We start from the raw sequence: 18,579 nt of genomic DNA, 5'->3' as shown, positions 1-18,579 counted from the left end.
CTAACAGCTTATAAATCCAGATCTAACCATTCCTCCTTCCACTCTAATCAGTTATAACTAAGAACTAATCAACTATTCTGTATGTTGTCAAGAGGTAAAACAGTTTTCAGGGGGACTCCTCAGAATGCTTGATTTCACTGGCAGAAGGACCTGAGAAGCCATACAGTGTAGTTGCTGAAGAATCTATATTCATAGCCTAATTCATTAAAAAGGCATTAACATATTTCTCCATCTTTCAAAAAGACCATCAGCCTACAAATAAGAACAACCTCACATAAGGGTACAAACCAGGCAAGAAGTTTTCAATTTCATTAATTAAACCTTCTTTTGGCTCAGATAAACACAAATACATTTCTCTTTCAAAATTTAGTGAAAAATTACACTTTAGCAACATTGAATCTGATCCCAAATCATTCACACTGATGCCAAAAATCTCAGCTGATCGCATTCATACCTACAGTACTGAGAATGAAGACTTTGGGCACACAAGGCAGACAGGGATGAGTGTGTCAGGACAGGAGGATGCAGAAGATCCAGGTATGCCTGTCCCCTAGGTACAGGACAGGCAGTTCTGTCTGTAATGCTTTGGTCTGTATTTTGCACTGGGCCAGATCTGTGCTGGTACAGGTCTCCTCTGGTCGCAATAAACCACGAATCACACATTTAAAAGAAGAGCTGTAGTCCAAATGGAATGTAGCAATTGTGTAACAGCAGCTCCTTCTCCAACACTTCTTTCAGTGGGTTTACTGCAGGTCATATAAAGAACTATCTATCACTCCTATCAATGCAGATATAGAACATGAGTGATATACAACACATACCTCCATAGGTTTCATGGTAAATCTGCTCATTTGCCTGCAATGGAGTGTAGAACATTATTAGCTCTTAAGTACACTGGCAGCAAGCAAAGCAAAGTTTATATGCATTTATCAAAGAAAGGAGGTACTGTGATGTGTACCCTTTTAAATCCTTCATGCATGAACGTGTCTCCTCCAGGCACTTCATTCTGAAGAATGTTGAGCCCTCGTCTTATGGCTTCCCTTTGGATAAAAAAAACCCAAAAAGATAAATATACAAGCAATTTTTATTAGTTCTTTTTTCTGTTGTTGAGATATTTCTGTACCACAGCTAGTCTATGCACTCTGTCAGTACACTGCACAGACTGCATACACATCAGCTAAAATACTGGCAAAACCAAGATTTTTTCAAAACTTCCAATTTTTCAAACACCCACAGAAGCACAAAACCAGACATAAGATACAATGTTAGGGTTAACACATTTTAAGGGTGTAATTCTGTTACTGCTCCCTCATTCTGGTATACTGTCAGTCAAGATAAGATTGAATTAAAGCAAATGCCAGATACTAAAACCTGACAAACTGCAGATGGAAAGAGAAGTTAGAAGCTTATGGCTCTGTCATGAAAATTAAACAAATAAAAACACTGTAGTCAATCAATCAGGATGGTTGGGATTAGGACTTTTCCATCATAAAGACAGAGAATGATGGGAATTTCCTATCCTAGACAAGGTATTGATGAAGGAACCTTCCTATGGCAGATTGCTCCCCAGTAATAAAGGGAATTTGATACCCCTGTTGCATAGCTTCTTACTCCACAAACCCTGTTAACCAAGAGGATTTCTCAGAGAAATTAGTAATTTAATTGATCACTGATCACTAAAAGCCCCTGATCCTTGTAAAAGTTTTCATTAGATTATTAATGGAACACAAATAAGGTACAAATATTCAACAGGCAAGATGTAGGCAGTCCAAACATCAGCCCCAGATGCTATGGAGTACTTTTTCTTTAAAAAGGCAGCAAGAGCCTGTCTAAACTCTGTTTTGCAACAGGGCATTTTAGATGGCACAACCTCAGTTACAGAGGAAACAGTAATCTGTGTTAGCTGAAGGTAAAATCAGGAGCTATAACTGGGAAAATTCTTAGGGGAAAATGCATACTTTAACCTTTCAAAGTATAAAATGTGCTCAAAACCCACATATGGCGATATGTATAAAGAACAAGAGTTTAGGAGAGGGAACATTCTAATACAATGGTCAACACGCTGCCACAGGGCTCCTGTCAGCTTTCCACTTGGCACCTTACTTCTCCCTACCCCAGGAAGAAGCAAGTTTGAGCTCCTTCACCAAAATATAAGTTGGAGACCGGAGTCACATCTCCTGTGGGGTTTCTGGCAAGATGCCTGTGGGGTTTCTGGCTTTGGATGAGGCTCTGGAATAGGAAATAAAAGGAGTGGTTCTTTCAAGACTACTCCAGAGCTCACTTTACATTGCATTATTGAGACCCTCTCAGACAGAAGCAGTAACAAAACCAAGGGCTTTAAGATGAAAGAAAATACTTAGAAACACCTACATGACAGAGATTTCAATGGATAAGACATTAAATCCAGAATTATTTGAATTATTTGGAATTTTTGCTTGGTGCTTTGTGGGGTTTGGTCATTTAGGGGGCAGAGGAAGGGGGTTGTGGGTTTTTTTGGTGCATTTGGGTTTTTTCATTGTTGGCTTTGGGGTTCTTTTTGGGGTTTTATTTGTTTTGTGGTTTGGTTTTGGGTTTTGTGGGGTTGTTTTGGGTTTGTTTTTTTGGTTTGTGTTTTTGGGGCGGTTTTTTTGCTTGCTTGTTGGTTTTTTGGAAGGGGGTTGTTTTGTTTTATGGTTTGTTTCTGGAAAAAGGAGAATTTGGTTATGAAGGTGACAACAAGAACTTTGCTCCAGCCTCAGACTCTCTCAGGAAGCCTGTCGCTTGGGTTTGCAAGCTACCTTTGGCATGGGTGTTTTCTTAAGGCTTCTCAGGAGAGGAATGCAATTGCCTGGGGACACAGTGCTCCAGTACAGGGTATGACCAGCTGCTGGCATAAAGCTCGAGGCTTTGGGTCACTTTGGGCCTTTCATACAGTTTTTTGTTCATCAGCTCAAGCTCTGACATTTCTTACACAAATACCACCCTTATCTGGATATTTGAGAATAGTGAGAATGTACATGAATCCTTGACTGGAAAGGCAGTTTCTCCCCAAAATACTGTCTATGATTAAAGACCAGACAGCCCAGTTCTGCGTTTCTCTTATATGGCTGAGAACAGTGGTAATGGGAGACTCAAAGGCCTTGTAAACCCTCTTTCCACTGCTCCCAACTGGGAGGATTTAATTTGGCACTTGAGTTGGTGCCACTCATTGTTTGAGAGGAGGGATGGGAGGGGTATTTCTGCATGAAAGCTATGGGGAGTACTTACCTGTTTTCTGTTAGTTTCATGACTGTAGTTCCTCGTGAAGAAAAAACAATGAAAGACATCCGCAACATTGGACTGAAACCAAAGAACAAGTCAGATCTACGTCACACACAGATCACATTCATCAGATTTTAACTTGCTAAGAGGCAGTAAATGAAAATGGAAATTACATATATAGCAAATTAGAATATTAAGACTTTACCTTATGAACTTCTCAGCTAGGCTTTCCACAAAAGAGTAAATCTCAGTCCAATGATTCCTGACACTTCCAGACCTGTGTACAAACATAATTGATCACATTTCTCTTATTTCACAGGGAAATTCCTTGTTCCACTCAGAATTGTAAGCCTGGGCTATTTTAAAGGTGATTAGTGACAAAAATTACACAGAAGTATAGGGAAAGAAGGCAGCTAACTGCTGAGGCTTCTACAGCAGTCGTTTTAAAGATGGAACGGGAAGCATTGTAACAAAACCCACTGCCAGGTCTGAAATGGTTTACTATACAACTTTGAAACAAGTTCAGTAACTTTCCTATCTCTAGTTTCTTTTATAACATAAAATACACATATAATATGCTAGTTTAATTAATTTTATTTTACTCCAATAAATCAACTGCTAGCAGATTATTTACTTTCCCAGAGCACAGCTCTGCCCTTGTAACCACACTGAAAGTCTTGACTGATCTATTCTCTGAGAATGTGTGGGAGAATATTTGCATGAATTACTGTTTATTCCAAAAAAGAAAGCTTTTGAAGTAATTCAGAGGGGAAAGGCAGTACTCATAGCTAATTCCCTGGGCTAGCATTCTGGACAGTCAATCTCTGGCCCCCTTACAGAGTTCTGTGAAAACTTGGGCAACAGAGTTAAATGCACAAACTTACACATTCATGCTGCTGTTACCAATACATAAAACTGCATTACTGGCACTCCCCAGCTTTCTTCTGCTTAGTCTTACATTCTCAAGGATCCCCACAGTCTGATGGGACTCAGACCTCACACAGAGCCCTACATGCAGCAGTTCTACAGTGTATGCTAAGTGATTTCTACCATGTGGACCTATGCCACACACTTTCAAGCCATTAAAAAAGCTACAAAAATGAGAAATCAATGGCTTTAAAAGCCCTCTCTAGGGCTGTGGTGTTTATGTAAGAATAGCTTGTTTGCTTTCCTTGCTAGGCAGACTCATGTATCAGGTGTCTTAGGCAGAAAGAAGAATAAAAGAATAGAAGGATCACAGGGGCTTAGACACACAACTAAAACTTCTGAAATTTAACTACCATAAAGCAGTAGGTTTCTTCTAACTGCTCTTAGACATTTTTTTTTTTCTGTGAAAATGTATTAAAAACATGAAAAAAATATCCTGTATTACAATTCACAGTTCTACCATGGGATTTCCAAGCAATCTTTTGCCAGTCGTTCCTGTCTCTATGTCAGGTACAGATTAGCATACAGAAGGCCACATGTACAATACAATATGGCACTGCCTGACCTGTAACATTACTGGTGGAGTTGAGGAGAAGAGTAAAAATAATAAAGGAACAAAGACTGAAAGGAGACCCCTGAAATATGTAAGATAGAATAAGCTTTCTTGTGTCACCCTCTGCTTTCATGCTGCTCTTCAACAGGTCTGGTGATTCATTCACATAACAAACTGGTTATCAAAGAATGAAAAAACTGGCAGGCACTGAGGGAAGGCAGCAAAGCACCAGGACTGCTCAGAACAAAGCTCCTTGCAGTCTCCAATTTACACACACTATGCAACAACATGTTTATACACTTGTGAACAGTAGCAACAAAAGGTGCTGGCAGTATTAGCAAATGAGCCCTTTTCTTGTAGTTAAAAAAATAATCCATGCTGACGTGATGCACGTTCTTCAAAGTTCCAAAAGTGATCTGAAGTGGTTCAACATGCATAATTCCTCAGGATTTTCTCAAAGTCTCAGGCTAAACTTCTCATGATCTCAAAGAGATGTTTCTTGAGTCTATGGGTGATGCATTTACAGCTCATGATTTTTTTTTATTTACTCGTTTTTAATTCTTTCTTCCCTGGATTTGACACTTTCAGTTTCATTCTGAACTTGCAAACCCAGCAAAACCAAATTTTCTATGGAGTCACTTCCCTACACAGAAGAGCCACAGCTTCTTACTTAGAAAAGACCGACCTATTTTGGATGATGCATTAAATTTCTGCTGTCAGCTGAAAAGGCACTCATGCAATTAAAACAAAACAAAACAAAATACAAACAAACAAAAACACAACAAAGAAAAATAACAATGAATTTTTGTTGTAACAGCAACAAATCATCATTTCCAGTACCTTCTCAGGACTACATCTTTCCCCCTCCCTGTTTTTTTGGGGTTTTTTTTCAGTCTATATTTTAGGCACAGCTCAGTAAAACAACCTAGATGCTGAAATTTAAGAGAATTATAAACCACTAATGGTGGAAAAACACGAAGATTTCAAAAGTGAACTTGCACAGATAAACTTAATACTGTGCAATTCCATGTACTCTTGACTACAATGAAAGACTCACTCTTGGAAGAGGTACAACCAGTGAATGCCCACGTCTGAAAAGCTAGGGAGGTCTTGGTCTTGAGCTAGTCCTCATAGGAAGTGTACCATACTGTCAGAGTGCCTGGTTCTACTGAGCTACAACATGGCAGTAGGTCTCCTTCTCACTCAGGAGGAATTCTGCACCTACATGTTCCTTATCAGCTGTTAAGTGTCAAAAGTGAACTAAGTACCATAACTGGAAAGTATTAAAGCCAGACAGAAATACTAGCAAGAAAACACTACTGTTTCAAAACCCCACATATAGAGTACTAATGAAGTGGTCAGCACCTAATCACTTAATCCACCATACTCCTCCAAGCACAGGTGTGTCATCTCCCACTGCAAATGCCAATGATGCCATAAAGCCTACACTGTCAGTCACATCAAACCCCTTATGAACACCTGTGAGGATGGCCTGGCTTCCAAAAGAACCTGATTTCCTTCTGTCCCACCCAAATTTGCTTCTAAATATCCCTGTTTGCAAAGTATTTTTATTTGCTATTTCACATATACATACGCACGCACACACACACACACATATATATGTTTTGCTGTCTCATATATAGGTTTTGGAGGCTTCTGGAGTCCTGATAGTTCAGTCTGTTGCCACAGAAGCCTGTGCTAATAGAAGCCTCAGACAGAGTTCACATGTTGTCCCAAAGTGCCATCAGTAAATAACTACAAATTCTGTGCCTGGATTGTTTGTCCACCAAATTATATATTCCTCTAGGGCTTCAGAGGAACCATGAAGACTTCTGAACAATGAGGAAAAAAATAAATTAAGTATGTAAAACATCAGAAAAGGTATTGGGCATGTGACACACACTCATCCACCCTCCCAAGGAACTAGGAGGGCCTTGGGGAAGTGATACAGCCATGGAATTCTATGTATCTTGCTGTCAAGGTTTGTGGATCCAAGCACTATGACTGTCTGCAAGGAAAGACTGTGTTACAGCCAGATCTTATCTTGTTTGATCATGCCTTAGAGATTTCCTGCTTTCATCAGCCACCTGGTTCAACTCCTCACATCAACCAAAATGGCTGCCCATCACCAGCCGAGCCTTGGGGCTCCTCCCTGCATCATCCCACTGAAGAAGCCCAATGAGTCTGACTTTCTCTGCAAAGTACCAAGCCCCACAAGCCAAAGACCTTTCAGAGCCAAAGCAGGCTGGTGGGGCTTCAGCCCTTGGAGGTTACATAAGCAAAATGCAGTGCAATAAACAGCTGCTGTGGACAGCCAGAGTGCCACCAAGAAAAAAAAGAGTATTTCAAGGCCTGTTTCTGGTGCTGATTCCACTGGGGTGAGCCTGGAGCCAACCCAGAGAATTGGCATAATTTCCCCAGGCTCATACCATGCAATTGGGATCAGAATTAGGCCCAAGAGTGAAAAAACCCACAGGAGTCATTTATTGCGAGCGTGTTTCTTGCTCCACGAGCTCTGTTCCCATTACATACTAGACAAAGAGAAGAGTCAGCAAACCACAACATAGGAAAGAATGTGCTCCCGGCCTCATTGGGACTCGGCTTGGAAGAGCAGCTGCTGCTACAGCTCCTGCTGCTGCTGTTTTCCTGAATTTCACATTGCTACCACTTGATGGGAGGGGGGAAAGAGGAGGTCACTGAGTATTTCTGGGGGTGGAAGGAAGTGATGTTATTGCAAGGCTTGACTCTGCTCCTGCTTGCTTTGGAGTGCCTCCTTCTAGCTTAGCAGAGCTTTATGTCAGTATAAAAGCAGTGAGCATGTTAGAGTCATGCCTACCCCAGCCTGAGATATTTCACTGCTGTTTGTGACAATGACACTTGGCAAGTTGTGCTGGAAGCCTCCTCTTCTTTTCCAACAGGCTCACAGAGGCAGTGGAAGCTGGAGCACAGAGAAGCCCAGCAGCACAACCCAGGTGCCCAGTTATTTCAGCAGGCAAAAATCTGGAGCGTTAGTTGTAAGGTGTTTGTCCTAGGGCACGTGTGATTCGGTTATAGCTAAACTCGTTGTCAGGAGCCTATTACAGATCAACCTAGCGCAATAAACATCAGACCTGAAGCTTATCAGTGAAAGTTTAAACCCCAGCACTACCCTAACAGTAAATACCTACATTATTACACTCTCTGAGAGAAAGCAGCAGGACCCAAAGCCTCTCTTCCCTGCTGAAAAGTGAGACAGTGAAAGCTTTTGAAGATACAGAGCTGCCCTTTGTTTTATTCCCTGCCACCATGCACATTTGGCTGTTACAGATACATGAAGGCAGCAGCAGGCAGATCCTGGAGCAAGAAACAGACCCTGTATTACTGATGATGGGTTCAGCTTGACTATGGTGTCAGGGGTGTAAGACACCCATTGAGTTTGCAGGTCCCTATAAGTCTCTATCCCCTTGAGCTAACAGAGTCCCTTTATAGGCCTATTGCTCAGAAATGTGACATTTTGATATTGCTATATGGAGAGCTCTTTGTGGCCACAACCACATGGTAGACAACAGAATTCTTGCACATGGCTACTAACAGCTCTGCAAAAAAACTAAACCCTGGGGCATCTAGTTTGTTGTGGTTTCAGACACAAGCATGTTCATCCAACCCTCTGCTCCCTTCTAAGCCAGCAGAGCATTTGAAGTGACATGAATCCTCCCCTCCCAAACAATGCTTCTTACAAAGCATGGAAGGGGCCTTGACTGGGGTGATTCATCCAGGCAAGGAAGGCCTAGTTTATATTATGTGCTCCAGAGGCAATTAGAAACACTGCAGAGACAGCCACTCTGAGACAAGTCCTTGCTTCAGACTACTTCTAACATTAATGAACAAGACAAGGGCTGGGATGGAGAGGTGAAGCAGAGAAGTGACTGGAAAATGAATTTTAGTCCTAGGCCAGCACCCTTAGCATATTTGAATCCAAAAAGTTTCATGACCAAAACCATTACAGATAGTTTTTATCCTATAAAACTCCTGACAGAGTCTGCAGCAACTTTACAGCCTTCTGGAAGTCACGACTCAAGGCATTATTCTTTACTCCATCTAACCCACAAGTTGTCTGCCTGGTACTACAGCTCTTGCTACATCCCCAGCCAACAAAAGAGCACAAAATAAAATCCAGAAGCCATGCTCAAACTGCACCCAACCACTTCAGATCCCCCTTTAAAGCTCCAGAGCTGCACTGAGCAGAATCAGGGCTGGAAGATCTGCCCTCAGCATCCCAGTTGTCTTCAACACAACATAAGGAGCAAAGCAGGGTGCTCAATCCCAGTGACACTGCACCACTCTTAAGAAGGTACAAATCTTAGTGAGGAACAGGAAGATATACCTCTAAGCTATGAGTAACTCTCAGGAGTTAATTTGTCTTCTCTGCATTTGAGATTAAAAGGTTCAGTCCTACTACACCTCACAATTCACACCAGTGTTTGGCTGGCAAGCTCAAACAAAAGTAATGAAATTCTCAATCACTGAGTGCACACAAAAATCCTAGGTCAGTGGCAATCTTACAGTTTACTTCCTTGGCTCAAGCCCCAAATAAATCACATTTAGTTACATGCATAAACAGACTGCAAATGACAAGCTGCCATGGCTTTTTCTTCCTGTTAACTGTACACATTTTATGTCAAATAAACACTCCCCATTAGCTTTGCTTGTGTTTTATAAATAATTTTTGTTCTTCAGACAAAAGGGAAAAGAATTGGTTTTCCTGAGTATTCTTTTTCCTGCCAAAAGGCAAATCTGGAAGAATAATATCAGGCAAAATACAAACAAATAAAACCTGGTTCCAATAACAAAGGTATGCCCCAAGCCAAATTAAAATTTGCTTTGGAACATTCCAAGCAATTATACCTGGTTGTAAGAAAATCACAGCACTGGCTGAAATATAACCACAACAAAGAAAGATGCAAAGGCAAAATACCAACAGATTATGTTTTGAAAACAATAAAGGTTGCTTAAGGGCAGCTGGAGAGTAGGAGAAGTGTCACCGAGATGATGTGGTTACACTATAAAGGGGGGGCAGAGGGAAGACCACAAAACAGGAAGACAGACAATCATTTTTAAATACACTCAAATAGTAATCAACGCCCTCTAAGGAATAAAGCTGATACTTTTCAGACAGCTACTCCTCTCAATCAATACAGCTGACCTGCATCAGGTCCTACATCTTAAAATGAACTGAAGTCTAGCTGCAGCAAGTAGGTATTCTTGCTTACAGAATAGGGTGTCCAGTGGTGGTTTAAGGTAGTCAATACAAGATTCTCAAATGCAATTGACTTAAGTGGCAGAACACATGTTCAGGCACCTATCCTTGCCAGCATTCTGATTTCCAATCAACAGTGCTGTTAGCCACATTCTTACCTTCCTCACACATTCACAAAACCTGTACACAGCATGGCACTGGACCAAGAGAGTGCAGAGAGAGAAGCTACAGAAGCTCCCACAGGTCCAGCTCTGTCCTGGGACTATGTGTGCACAAGGAGACAGAGGGCCACAGTGAGAGCCTAAGGCAAACAATAGTCCCTAGTATTTGTAATTCATGAATGTTAAATTCATTCAGATCGTTGGCAAGGAAATCATTGGGGCGGGGGGGTATATAAAAAGCACAAAATACATTTACCAAACTCTCATACATTGCATTAAATAAGGCATATTGTGAAAAGACAAGGTATGTGGAGATCAGTAATTCATTACAGCTGCCTTAAAATGAGAAAAGGTGGCCCACAACACCAGCTCCTGAAATGGTTTCTGTTCTGAGGGATTTTTTGCTTGCTTGAAGTGAATTAAAATGTATGAACTTGTTTCCCTTGAGATGCCTCACTCTTCCACAATATTGGCTTTTCAAGATGAAGTTGTGGAGGAGGACAAAGATCCAAAACCCAAAGTCAGGAAAGAGATGGGACTGAGGAGCTAACCTCCCATCTAATCACAGGTTGTGCTCTTCCCCATCAACTACCTACCAGTGACATTCACCTCTGGAGCAAAGCTTACCAAGTTTAGAGAAAGGCAGCTGGAAAATAGATTACAAGTAAGAGGATGGCCACATTGTACTGATGTCTTTACCAAAGTTGCTGCTGACAGAGATGCTCTTAGGAACACAGCAGACAAACCAAAACTGATATTATTATGGGCCCAAGAGATGGGAGCACCATGAAGACCGTCTATCCAGAAGTTTGGGGGAAGATGAGGAATGGAGAAAAGGTAGTTAGTCTGCTTCCTCAAAAAAATAAAAAAAAATAAAAAAATCACTGTTCTAAAAGAAAATCAGCCAGGGCCTCACTCAAGACACTTGTGCTTCCATGATCTCTGCCTTAGAAAGAGATGACATTTTCCCAAGGCTATGTGGCTTTTTCCTCAAAATTCAAACGTTCTTAACTAACATCCCAGCAAGAAAAATGAAAAAATATTTTTTACTATCTCACATTCTTCCTTCCCCCATTTCTGATCCTGTCCTACAGTCTAAAAAAAAATAATCAAAGAAATGTCTTTGTATTTGGTAAACAAACTGCAGAGAGCTCTGCAGTTCAGCTCTGTCATGTCAAGCATCGCCAGCAGCAGATATTTATGGCAGATGTAAGTCCTTACTTTGAAAGGGTTTCTATTTGTTGCACTAATAAACAATCATAACGATGCTACCAGGCATTGTTATAATTAGAAAACACTAGAGGTCAGTCACCCTTTCTGCTTTGCAAGTGCGTTTCAATATGATTACAAACAGCAGCTGGATGTTAACAGTAAGACAGGGATGAAAGTTAGTTACTTACACACTCAAGCACAAGGATATCACTGCAAGACACGGATTCGTGGCTGGACTTAATGTTCTTAAGGTCTTTTCCAACCAAAATAATTCTATGATTTTAAGACTTGATAGTCAAGCAATCAAATCCCTAAGAGGACTTGTCCTCAATATTGGGATGTAACTGAAACAAGGTCTTCATGCACCTCGACAACCAAAGCAAATGAAGCAACTGAAGTGAGAACTACTCAGCTTCTCAGCTTCCATTATGTTGGGCTGAAGAGCTATGCTCATTTGAAAGTGAACATGAGATCTTTGATATCACATGTGACTTGATCTTACCACCTGCCATAAGAAAGATATGCCAACCGCACTGTATACTGCCATACCTCATGCAGACAGAAAGACTTAGCTATAAACAAAAAATTCTGTTGCTTCAGTACGATGTTTTAAAGTCTTCCACTACATCTCCCAACAAACTCAAGCCTGCGTAATTCATAATGTATGACAGAGGCAGCATGATTGCAGACTCTAGGCGGTTGCCTCTGCAGCCAGCAAATGTCCAGTTTTCCTAGCTTCAAGAGATTTGCTCATTTAAGCATCCCCATAGACAAGGCAGTCCTAATGTGGCTCTGGCAGGGTCAGACAATCCTAAGGAAGATGGTGGCAATTCTCTCTCCAAATGCTGCTTTTCCCTTTCACCACACCAACTTCTTGGGTGTCTAAGGCTTAGTTCCACTGCTCTGACCTTGCCTATCCCATGGAGTTAACATAGAGGGCTGCAATCAACTCCAGGCAGAGAAAAACTACAAAATCAGAGAGGTTTGATTTTTTTTTTTTTTCTAATTGGCAGCATATACATTATACCAATAACTTCACCAGCAGATGATCTTTTCCATCTGATGGTTACTGCCTGCAGGACTAAATTCCCACAGACTTTGGCTGGCAGAATGAAAAGGAAAAATCATGCCCCAATAAAGTCATTGCAGTAACACATAGCATTTACATGCATGAGGAGAAAGGTTTGTTATCTTTCAATTTGCCTCCTACTGATATGAGAGTACATCTTTCTATGGGGGAACAAAGAAAAGCAAATTTAAAGTCATTTTGGTTCACTCAGGCTGACTTCAGACACAAGGTCTGTCATTCAGCTAAAGAGTGCACTACAGGGTCACAGGATTAAAGCCCAGAGTTTTCACACAGCCAATGCTTCAGTCCTATTGTTAGACAGCTAATTAAGACTGAATGCATCTAGCTCCAGTCTGGCAATACACTAATGAAGGGAGGCAATCCCCAGGCCATGTGGGAATACTCTGTGGTGTGTAGGGCTGGGTTTTTCTGGGGATTCTCCCACTAGAAATTAGAGCCAAAGTCCTTCCCAGATATGTATCAGCATGGGACCAGTTCCAAAAAAGTGACTACTGCATTTTCAGATTTGGCCAGTTACTGGCCAGTTACTTCTGACTGGCTTCCTGCCTTCTCCTTACAAGGAATTCCCTGACCTTCTCAACATTAATGGATTATCTAGCTCCTTCCTCACTAACTGCCCCAAGATCTATCTGCCCCAGAGTCTATCCACAGTCAATTCTTCCTGCCTCCACAAAGCTACTTGTTCTGCACCAGAAGTTATAGAATACAACTGGGAGTAAGTACACCCTCAGCCAGCATGGGACCCATGGCTCCAAAGGTCTTGCACTCTAATATTACCCATATGGACTGTAATGCAGTATCATCGAGGCCAAAAGCAGCTTTGCCACCATGCCACCACAGACATGGTCAGGGAAGGGATGGCTTCTAAAACTACATAAGGGTAAGGGTCCAAGTAACTTTTACTACAGCTTTTAACCAAAGAGGAACTTACTAATATACCTCTCAAAGGTTACAAACAATCAGTTCGCAACTGAAGCTAAAAAGAATTTTCCCACTGGAACTGACATGCATGACTTTTACTTCAACAATAATCAGGTCCAGTCTCCAAAGGACCACTGTATGAACTGGGTAACGCCTAAGCCAAGATACAAGACCCGTAGCCTCATAAAAGAAAATGTATGATTTCATGTCTACAATACTGAAGAGGATCTTGCTTACACAAGCAACTCGCTATTGGTTGACATATCAAGTAACTCTGACCAAATCACTCTCTTCTCTTCCATGATTTTCCCTAATATGACATGAATGGTAACAGAAATCTCCACAGTAAAGTGCTTTCTGATCTAAAGATGAAAGGTAGCACAGGAGTGCAGCGTGGTGATTGCTAGGAGTACACAATGCCATTGTAAACAAGGAAACTGCCCTGTAGATGACAGATATGTCACAAAGAGAACCCATACTGCAATCATCATTTATTGTTAAAAGGAATTGGTACGGCAAGTGACCATAACAACAGTACTAGTCCCTCGAAAGTGAGGATGAATCTTAGAACACTAACCCCCTGTAGAGCTCCTTCTAGACACAAAGGTTACTTCAGGAACAAGTTTGTAGTACAAGAAAACAAAACAATGACCACATGGTGTGTTAGCGCCTTTTGGAAAGGCTGAATGCCTTTGGTCTTCAGATCACTTTGCTCTAAAAATAGAATCACTACTTAATGATAGTTTTATTTATTTCTTCTTGATTATGGGAATATACTGGCTCCTGAGCGTTGGTGGCTTTTTGTCCGTGCAGAAGGCCTGCTATACAGAACAGTTCTCCCAATCAGGAAACAGCCCAACACAGACTTCATACCTGGCTGGTGGGTAAGAATCACCAAGCAGAGGCTTCGGTCTTTCATAACACCATGCCACTATGGATGTATCAGATAACACAGTCGTCACATTAAGTATATGTGGGAGACTAACAATCCTTGATTTTAACTTTTGGCATCAAGATGGAGCAGTGCACGAGGAGAAACAGCTATTTGTGCCTTCTAAAAAACACCTGTGGGCGTACCAGCTTAGCACTCACAGTGCTTGCTATAACATGCCTACAAATGTGAGCTTAACTATACCCTCCGGCCATACTTTAACAAATGTGAGCCTGGTTTAGGTATTTGCCAACCTATTTTTATACATGTACTCAAACACAGGTTTAGACAATTCCAAAAAACTTGAGCAGAAACAAGTTTTACAAAACCTCACAGTATGTCTCTAAAAAAGCAACCACTTAGGATACAAACAGTCTAGTCTCAACTTTAGCTAGGTCTGCACAGTCCACAGGTGACATCTCTGTGCTTAGGCAAAGTCTTGACACCCTGCGTTCTGGGGGCATCGACCATATCCTTTCAAACTCAACACTCACACCCCACAAACCCCATGCTACAACCTGAAGGCGACCTGGTTTTCCGGGTTTGCATATGCAACTAACCATATGCACTAACCAGCACAGTGCTCTTCGAAGTGCTCCACTTGGGAAACGTTCAAGTTTTGAGAAGCAAAACTAAGGACCTTGCCCCACAAATCTTATTCAGCACCAAGGGAGGTGGGGGAAGGCACCCGGGGAGGCGGGGGAGACAACGTCCCTGCTGCTGCGAGGAGGCACTGAAGGGTGAATAAACGTTTTTAAATGCGACTGTCACTTACTTATCCAGGACGAAGTAGAGATCAAAGGCACCGTGACAAGAGCGCTGCTCTTCTTGCTCTTCCTCCTCCTCCGGCCGGGCACAGAAGGTTAGGCTCCCCATTGCCAGCAAGAAGCAGCACAAAAATGCTGCTTTCTCCACGCTGCTCCTGCAACTCGCCATCTTTTCCTTTCCTTAATTCTTCCTCCTCCCCGTTTCTTTCTCTTACTACAGACCTTCCGGGCTCTCTGGAAGTACCGAGGGCAGATGAGAAAAATAAATAATATAATAAAATAAATTTAAAAAAAAAAAAAAACACACAAAACAACTTCAGGATCTCGGCTCAACTCTGCGGGCTCAAGGCAGCCCTGCCCGCCGGGCACCGGACTGCTGACTCAGGGCAGGGGGCTGAGCCCAGGCGGATGGTCCCCAGAGTCCAGTCCCCATGCCCCGCCGCCTCGGCGGCTGCCCCAAGCGCCTCAGCCCCGTCCCGCACAGAGAGAAGCGGCTCCTCTCGTAAGGGCCAGAGGCAGGAAGGGACAGAGGGAGGGGAGCAGGGGGAGGGAGACAGGATCTTATGGGGGAAAGCTGAACTGGGACTTTCCTGTTCCGGGATACCGAGGTGGGAAAGGCTGCTGCGAGCAGGGGATCGAGTATAGGGGCCGCTGCGCCCCGGACCTGCCGCCTCTTCGCCGCCCACCGCGGGCACAAGGCGGGCGTCCCTGGCTCTCCTTCCATTCTTCCATCCCTCCCGGACTGCCTGCGGGGCGCCCGGCTGCTCTCCGGGGTATCGCCGCGCGTCCTGCGCTGCTTCTCGCCCGCAGACTCGAGGAGCAGGGCGGGGGGGCTCTGGTGTGACTGGGGCTGAGGGGCGTAAGCCGCCGAGGCATGAAGAAGTTGATGTAGAAGATGGGCGTAATTGCAAAGTCCTTTGACAAAACGGGCATGGGAGGACGACGCGAGAGGGCACTTAATGAAAAATTTAGTTACAGGAGATGAGTGTAATTAAAAATGTTATTGACTGGGGGCGGCGTTAAGGGCAGGTTTTAACGACCCCCTCTTGCCATAGCAAATAGTAAAAAGCTGAGTTGACTTATGTTGGAGCCTGCGCACATCCTGCAGGCAATGAGTAAAGATGAAACGAAATCTCTTAATGGAGAATTTGCACCGTGCCTTAATCACTCCCCGCCTGATACACAGGTTACAAAGCAGTGCCCTAAAGAGCTGACCCAGCTCGTCTGGATGCTGTCTCCAAAGTTTGAATAATTAGTGGCTTCCAGCCTCTTTCCCCTCCCCCAGCCCCTAATTAAGGAAAAGAGCCACGGGGAGGGATGCGAAGGAGAGTCACTTTGCATGACAGAGTTGGGACTAGATGTTTCTCTTTCTTGGGGGAGGGCTTCTGAACGCTAGTCAAGGTCGAGAGAATCCATCCCCTGTGGGGTGCTGGCACGCTGCCCCATGGGGCCGTAATCCCCCAAACATCGCTTCGCTGGGCGCCTCTTCACCAGGGAATCCAAGTGATAACGCACTGGCCAGGAGCCCCTTCTACGTAACAACAACAAAAAGTGTCAGCTCCTCCTCCCGACAGAGTTGGTATCCGAGGGGCGCAGGGCCCGCCCGGGCAGGGCTCAGCTCGCTGGCCTGCGGCGAGGCGCGGGAAAGACAGCGGGGTATGAGCTGTTCCCCGCGGCACATGGCAGCTCTGGCTTGGGCCCTGCCCGCTCCGGGGGAGGTATGCGGAGTGTCCCCACGCAGCCGGCGGGCTCTTTCGTTCTTCGCCCGACGAGGACATGCGTGGAGGCGGCGCGTCTGTACTCGGCGCGCAGAACTCCTTCCCCGTCGGACCCGGTGCTCTTCTAGCAGCCCTTCGCGTGTTTTGTCACTTGCAAATCTGAAATAAATTTTGTATTGCGGGGTAAGCAAGGTTTAGTTTTCCCTGTCGCTATGCTGAACCTAGTTCAGACACAGCGGCGGTCGGGGACTTGGAAAGATTAGAGGGGCCACCAGCTTTTAGTTGCTCTCACAGTTTTAACCATGCACGGCTCGAAGTTTAATGCCCTACTTGAGCTAACCACTTTAAAAGGTTTTGTGCACTGGCCAGTTGAGCCCCAGCGATTACTTAGATCATGGAGAAATACAAGAAAACCACATCCTCCCTAGTGACATTCACAAAAAATGAGCAAGCAGCGGCTGGGCAGCATCCTCCTCTGCCGCCGGGATTCGGCCTCGACGGTGCCCGCTAGCGTCTGCAGCCTGCATGGTCCCCGGAAGCCGCGACTCTCCATCACAATCCCGGCCGCTCTCGCTCCCCGCTGCTCGAAGGGGAGGCGCGCCCTCGCCGCCTTTCTAAACAACCAACCAAACAAAAACCACCTAAATGCTAATAGAGTCAGATTTTTCGTGAATATAAAATTGTTTCGTAAAACAGTGGGACAGACTTAAAGGGAGACTCCACTGTTTTCTAATCCCGTGCATTGCCCTTCTCTGATCATTAACAAATCATATTATTTTGCAAATAGAGCAGGCTTCCTGACCTGTCTTCTCCAAAGGACACACAGTCCCGGCGTGTAGGGCATGTTTTAAGGTGTTCTGAAGGTACGGAAAAGCCATGACACCCCCGCCATTAGCGCTGGCTAGCGATTGCCACTGTTAGTGTGGAACAGAAGAAAAATATTGAGGAGTGTGGGGCCAGCTCTCTGCTAGCCCCTCCCGACTCGCCCAGCCCCTTCGAGGAGGGTCGAGGCCGGCAAGGGGTTTGCGAGCTGTCTGCCTCCGGCACCACAGCCGCTTCTATTCAACAAAACAGGATTTCCGATCCTCGGGAGACCCAGCAGCAGCTGTCACATACACCGGGCAAGCCTGACAGGTCCGAAGTGTATGTGTGTGGTTAGTGTCCAGGGCAAGCTAGCGAGGAGGCAGGGGGATCTGGACCGGCGGAGCCGCCGGAATCCGGGCCGCGATCGCAGCCCGTGGTGTGCCGGTGACCTGGACGCCCGGTCTCCTTTGCTTTGGTATTGCTCGAAGGAAAATCAAACCAAGCAGCAGCTGATCTGATCGCAAGATGCGGATCTTACCCTGGGACACGGGTTACCTCAGCGCACTGTTTCACAGTGATTCAAGTTCCGTAAGGCAGGTGACAATGTCTAGCTACCCCTTCTGCAATCATTTGCGTAAAGGCTGCCCAAATATAAACCCTTGCGATATGAAGTGCAGTGGGAACTGTTCATCTCCGTTTCCTGACAGCAGCACCTCAAATTAGAAAGTGTTCCCAGAAGAATATTGAGAGATGGTATCAGCACGCAAACCCATCCCTGCGAGGATGGTGGGATACAGATCTTCCCACAGCGGTGCTTCGGCCACCCACCCCCCGTTATGCTTTGTAGCGTTGTTTGTTCTGCCTGAGCTGAGTTTTAAAAGAAGATACAAACTCTCTACTTCATCCTATTTAATCCCTGTAGCACAGAACACGTAGAGCGTGATTCACGCTATTGGTATAAGATTACTCTTTAATTGCAGCGAAAATCCGTGCTTTCAAAAGCATTAAAGGGTTGACGT

At 44.1% G+C, this 18,579-nt stretch overlaps 1 protein-coding gene across 1 annotated transcript in view; it reads right to left on the bottom strand.

Moving 5' to 3' along the window:
• Window positions 1-15,322, bottom strand: part of ANTXRL (ANTXR like) — a 54,777-nt gene extending 39,455 nt beyond the window's left edge. Inside the window, exons 1-5 of the mRNA XM_009897770.2 lie at window positions 15,047-15,322; window positions 3,446-3,517; window positions 3,247-3,318; window positions 959-1,040; window positions 822-855 (exon numbers count right to left, since the gene is read on the bottom strand). Of these exons, the coding sequence (XP_009896072.1) occupies window positions 822-855; window positions 959-1,040; window positions 3,247-3,318; window positions 3,446-3,517; window positions 15,047-15,207 (421 nt within the window). The 5' untranslated portion in view covers window positions 15,208-15,322. The remainder of the gene's footprint in view (window positions 1-821; window positions 856-958; window positions 1,041-3,246; window positions 3,319-3,445; window positions 3,518-15,046) is intronic.
• Window positions 15,323-18,579: the final 3,257 nt, after the last annotated feature.

The sequence above is a fragment of the Dryobates pubescens genome, chromosome 8 (genome assembly GCF_014839835.1).
Source record: "Dryobates pubescens isolate bDryPub1 chromosome 8, bDryPub1.pri, whole genome shotgun sequence".
In the NCBI taxonomy this organism is placed as follows: Eukaryota; Metazoa; Chordata; class Aves; order Piciformes; family Picidae; genus Dryobates; species Dryobates pubescens.
Note: the sequence above shows the minus strand (reverse complement) of the source record. Positions and strands in the feature narration are given on the sequence as shown.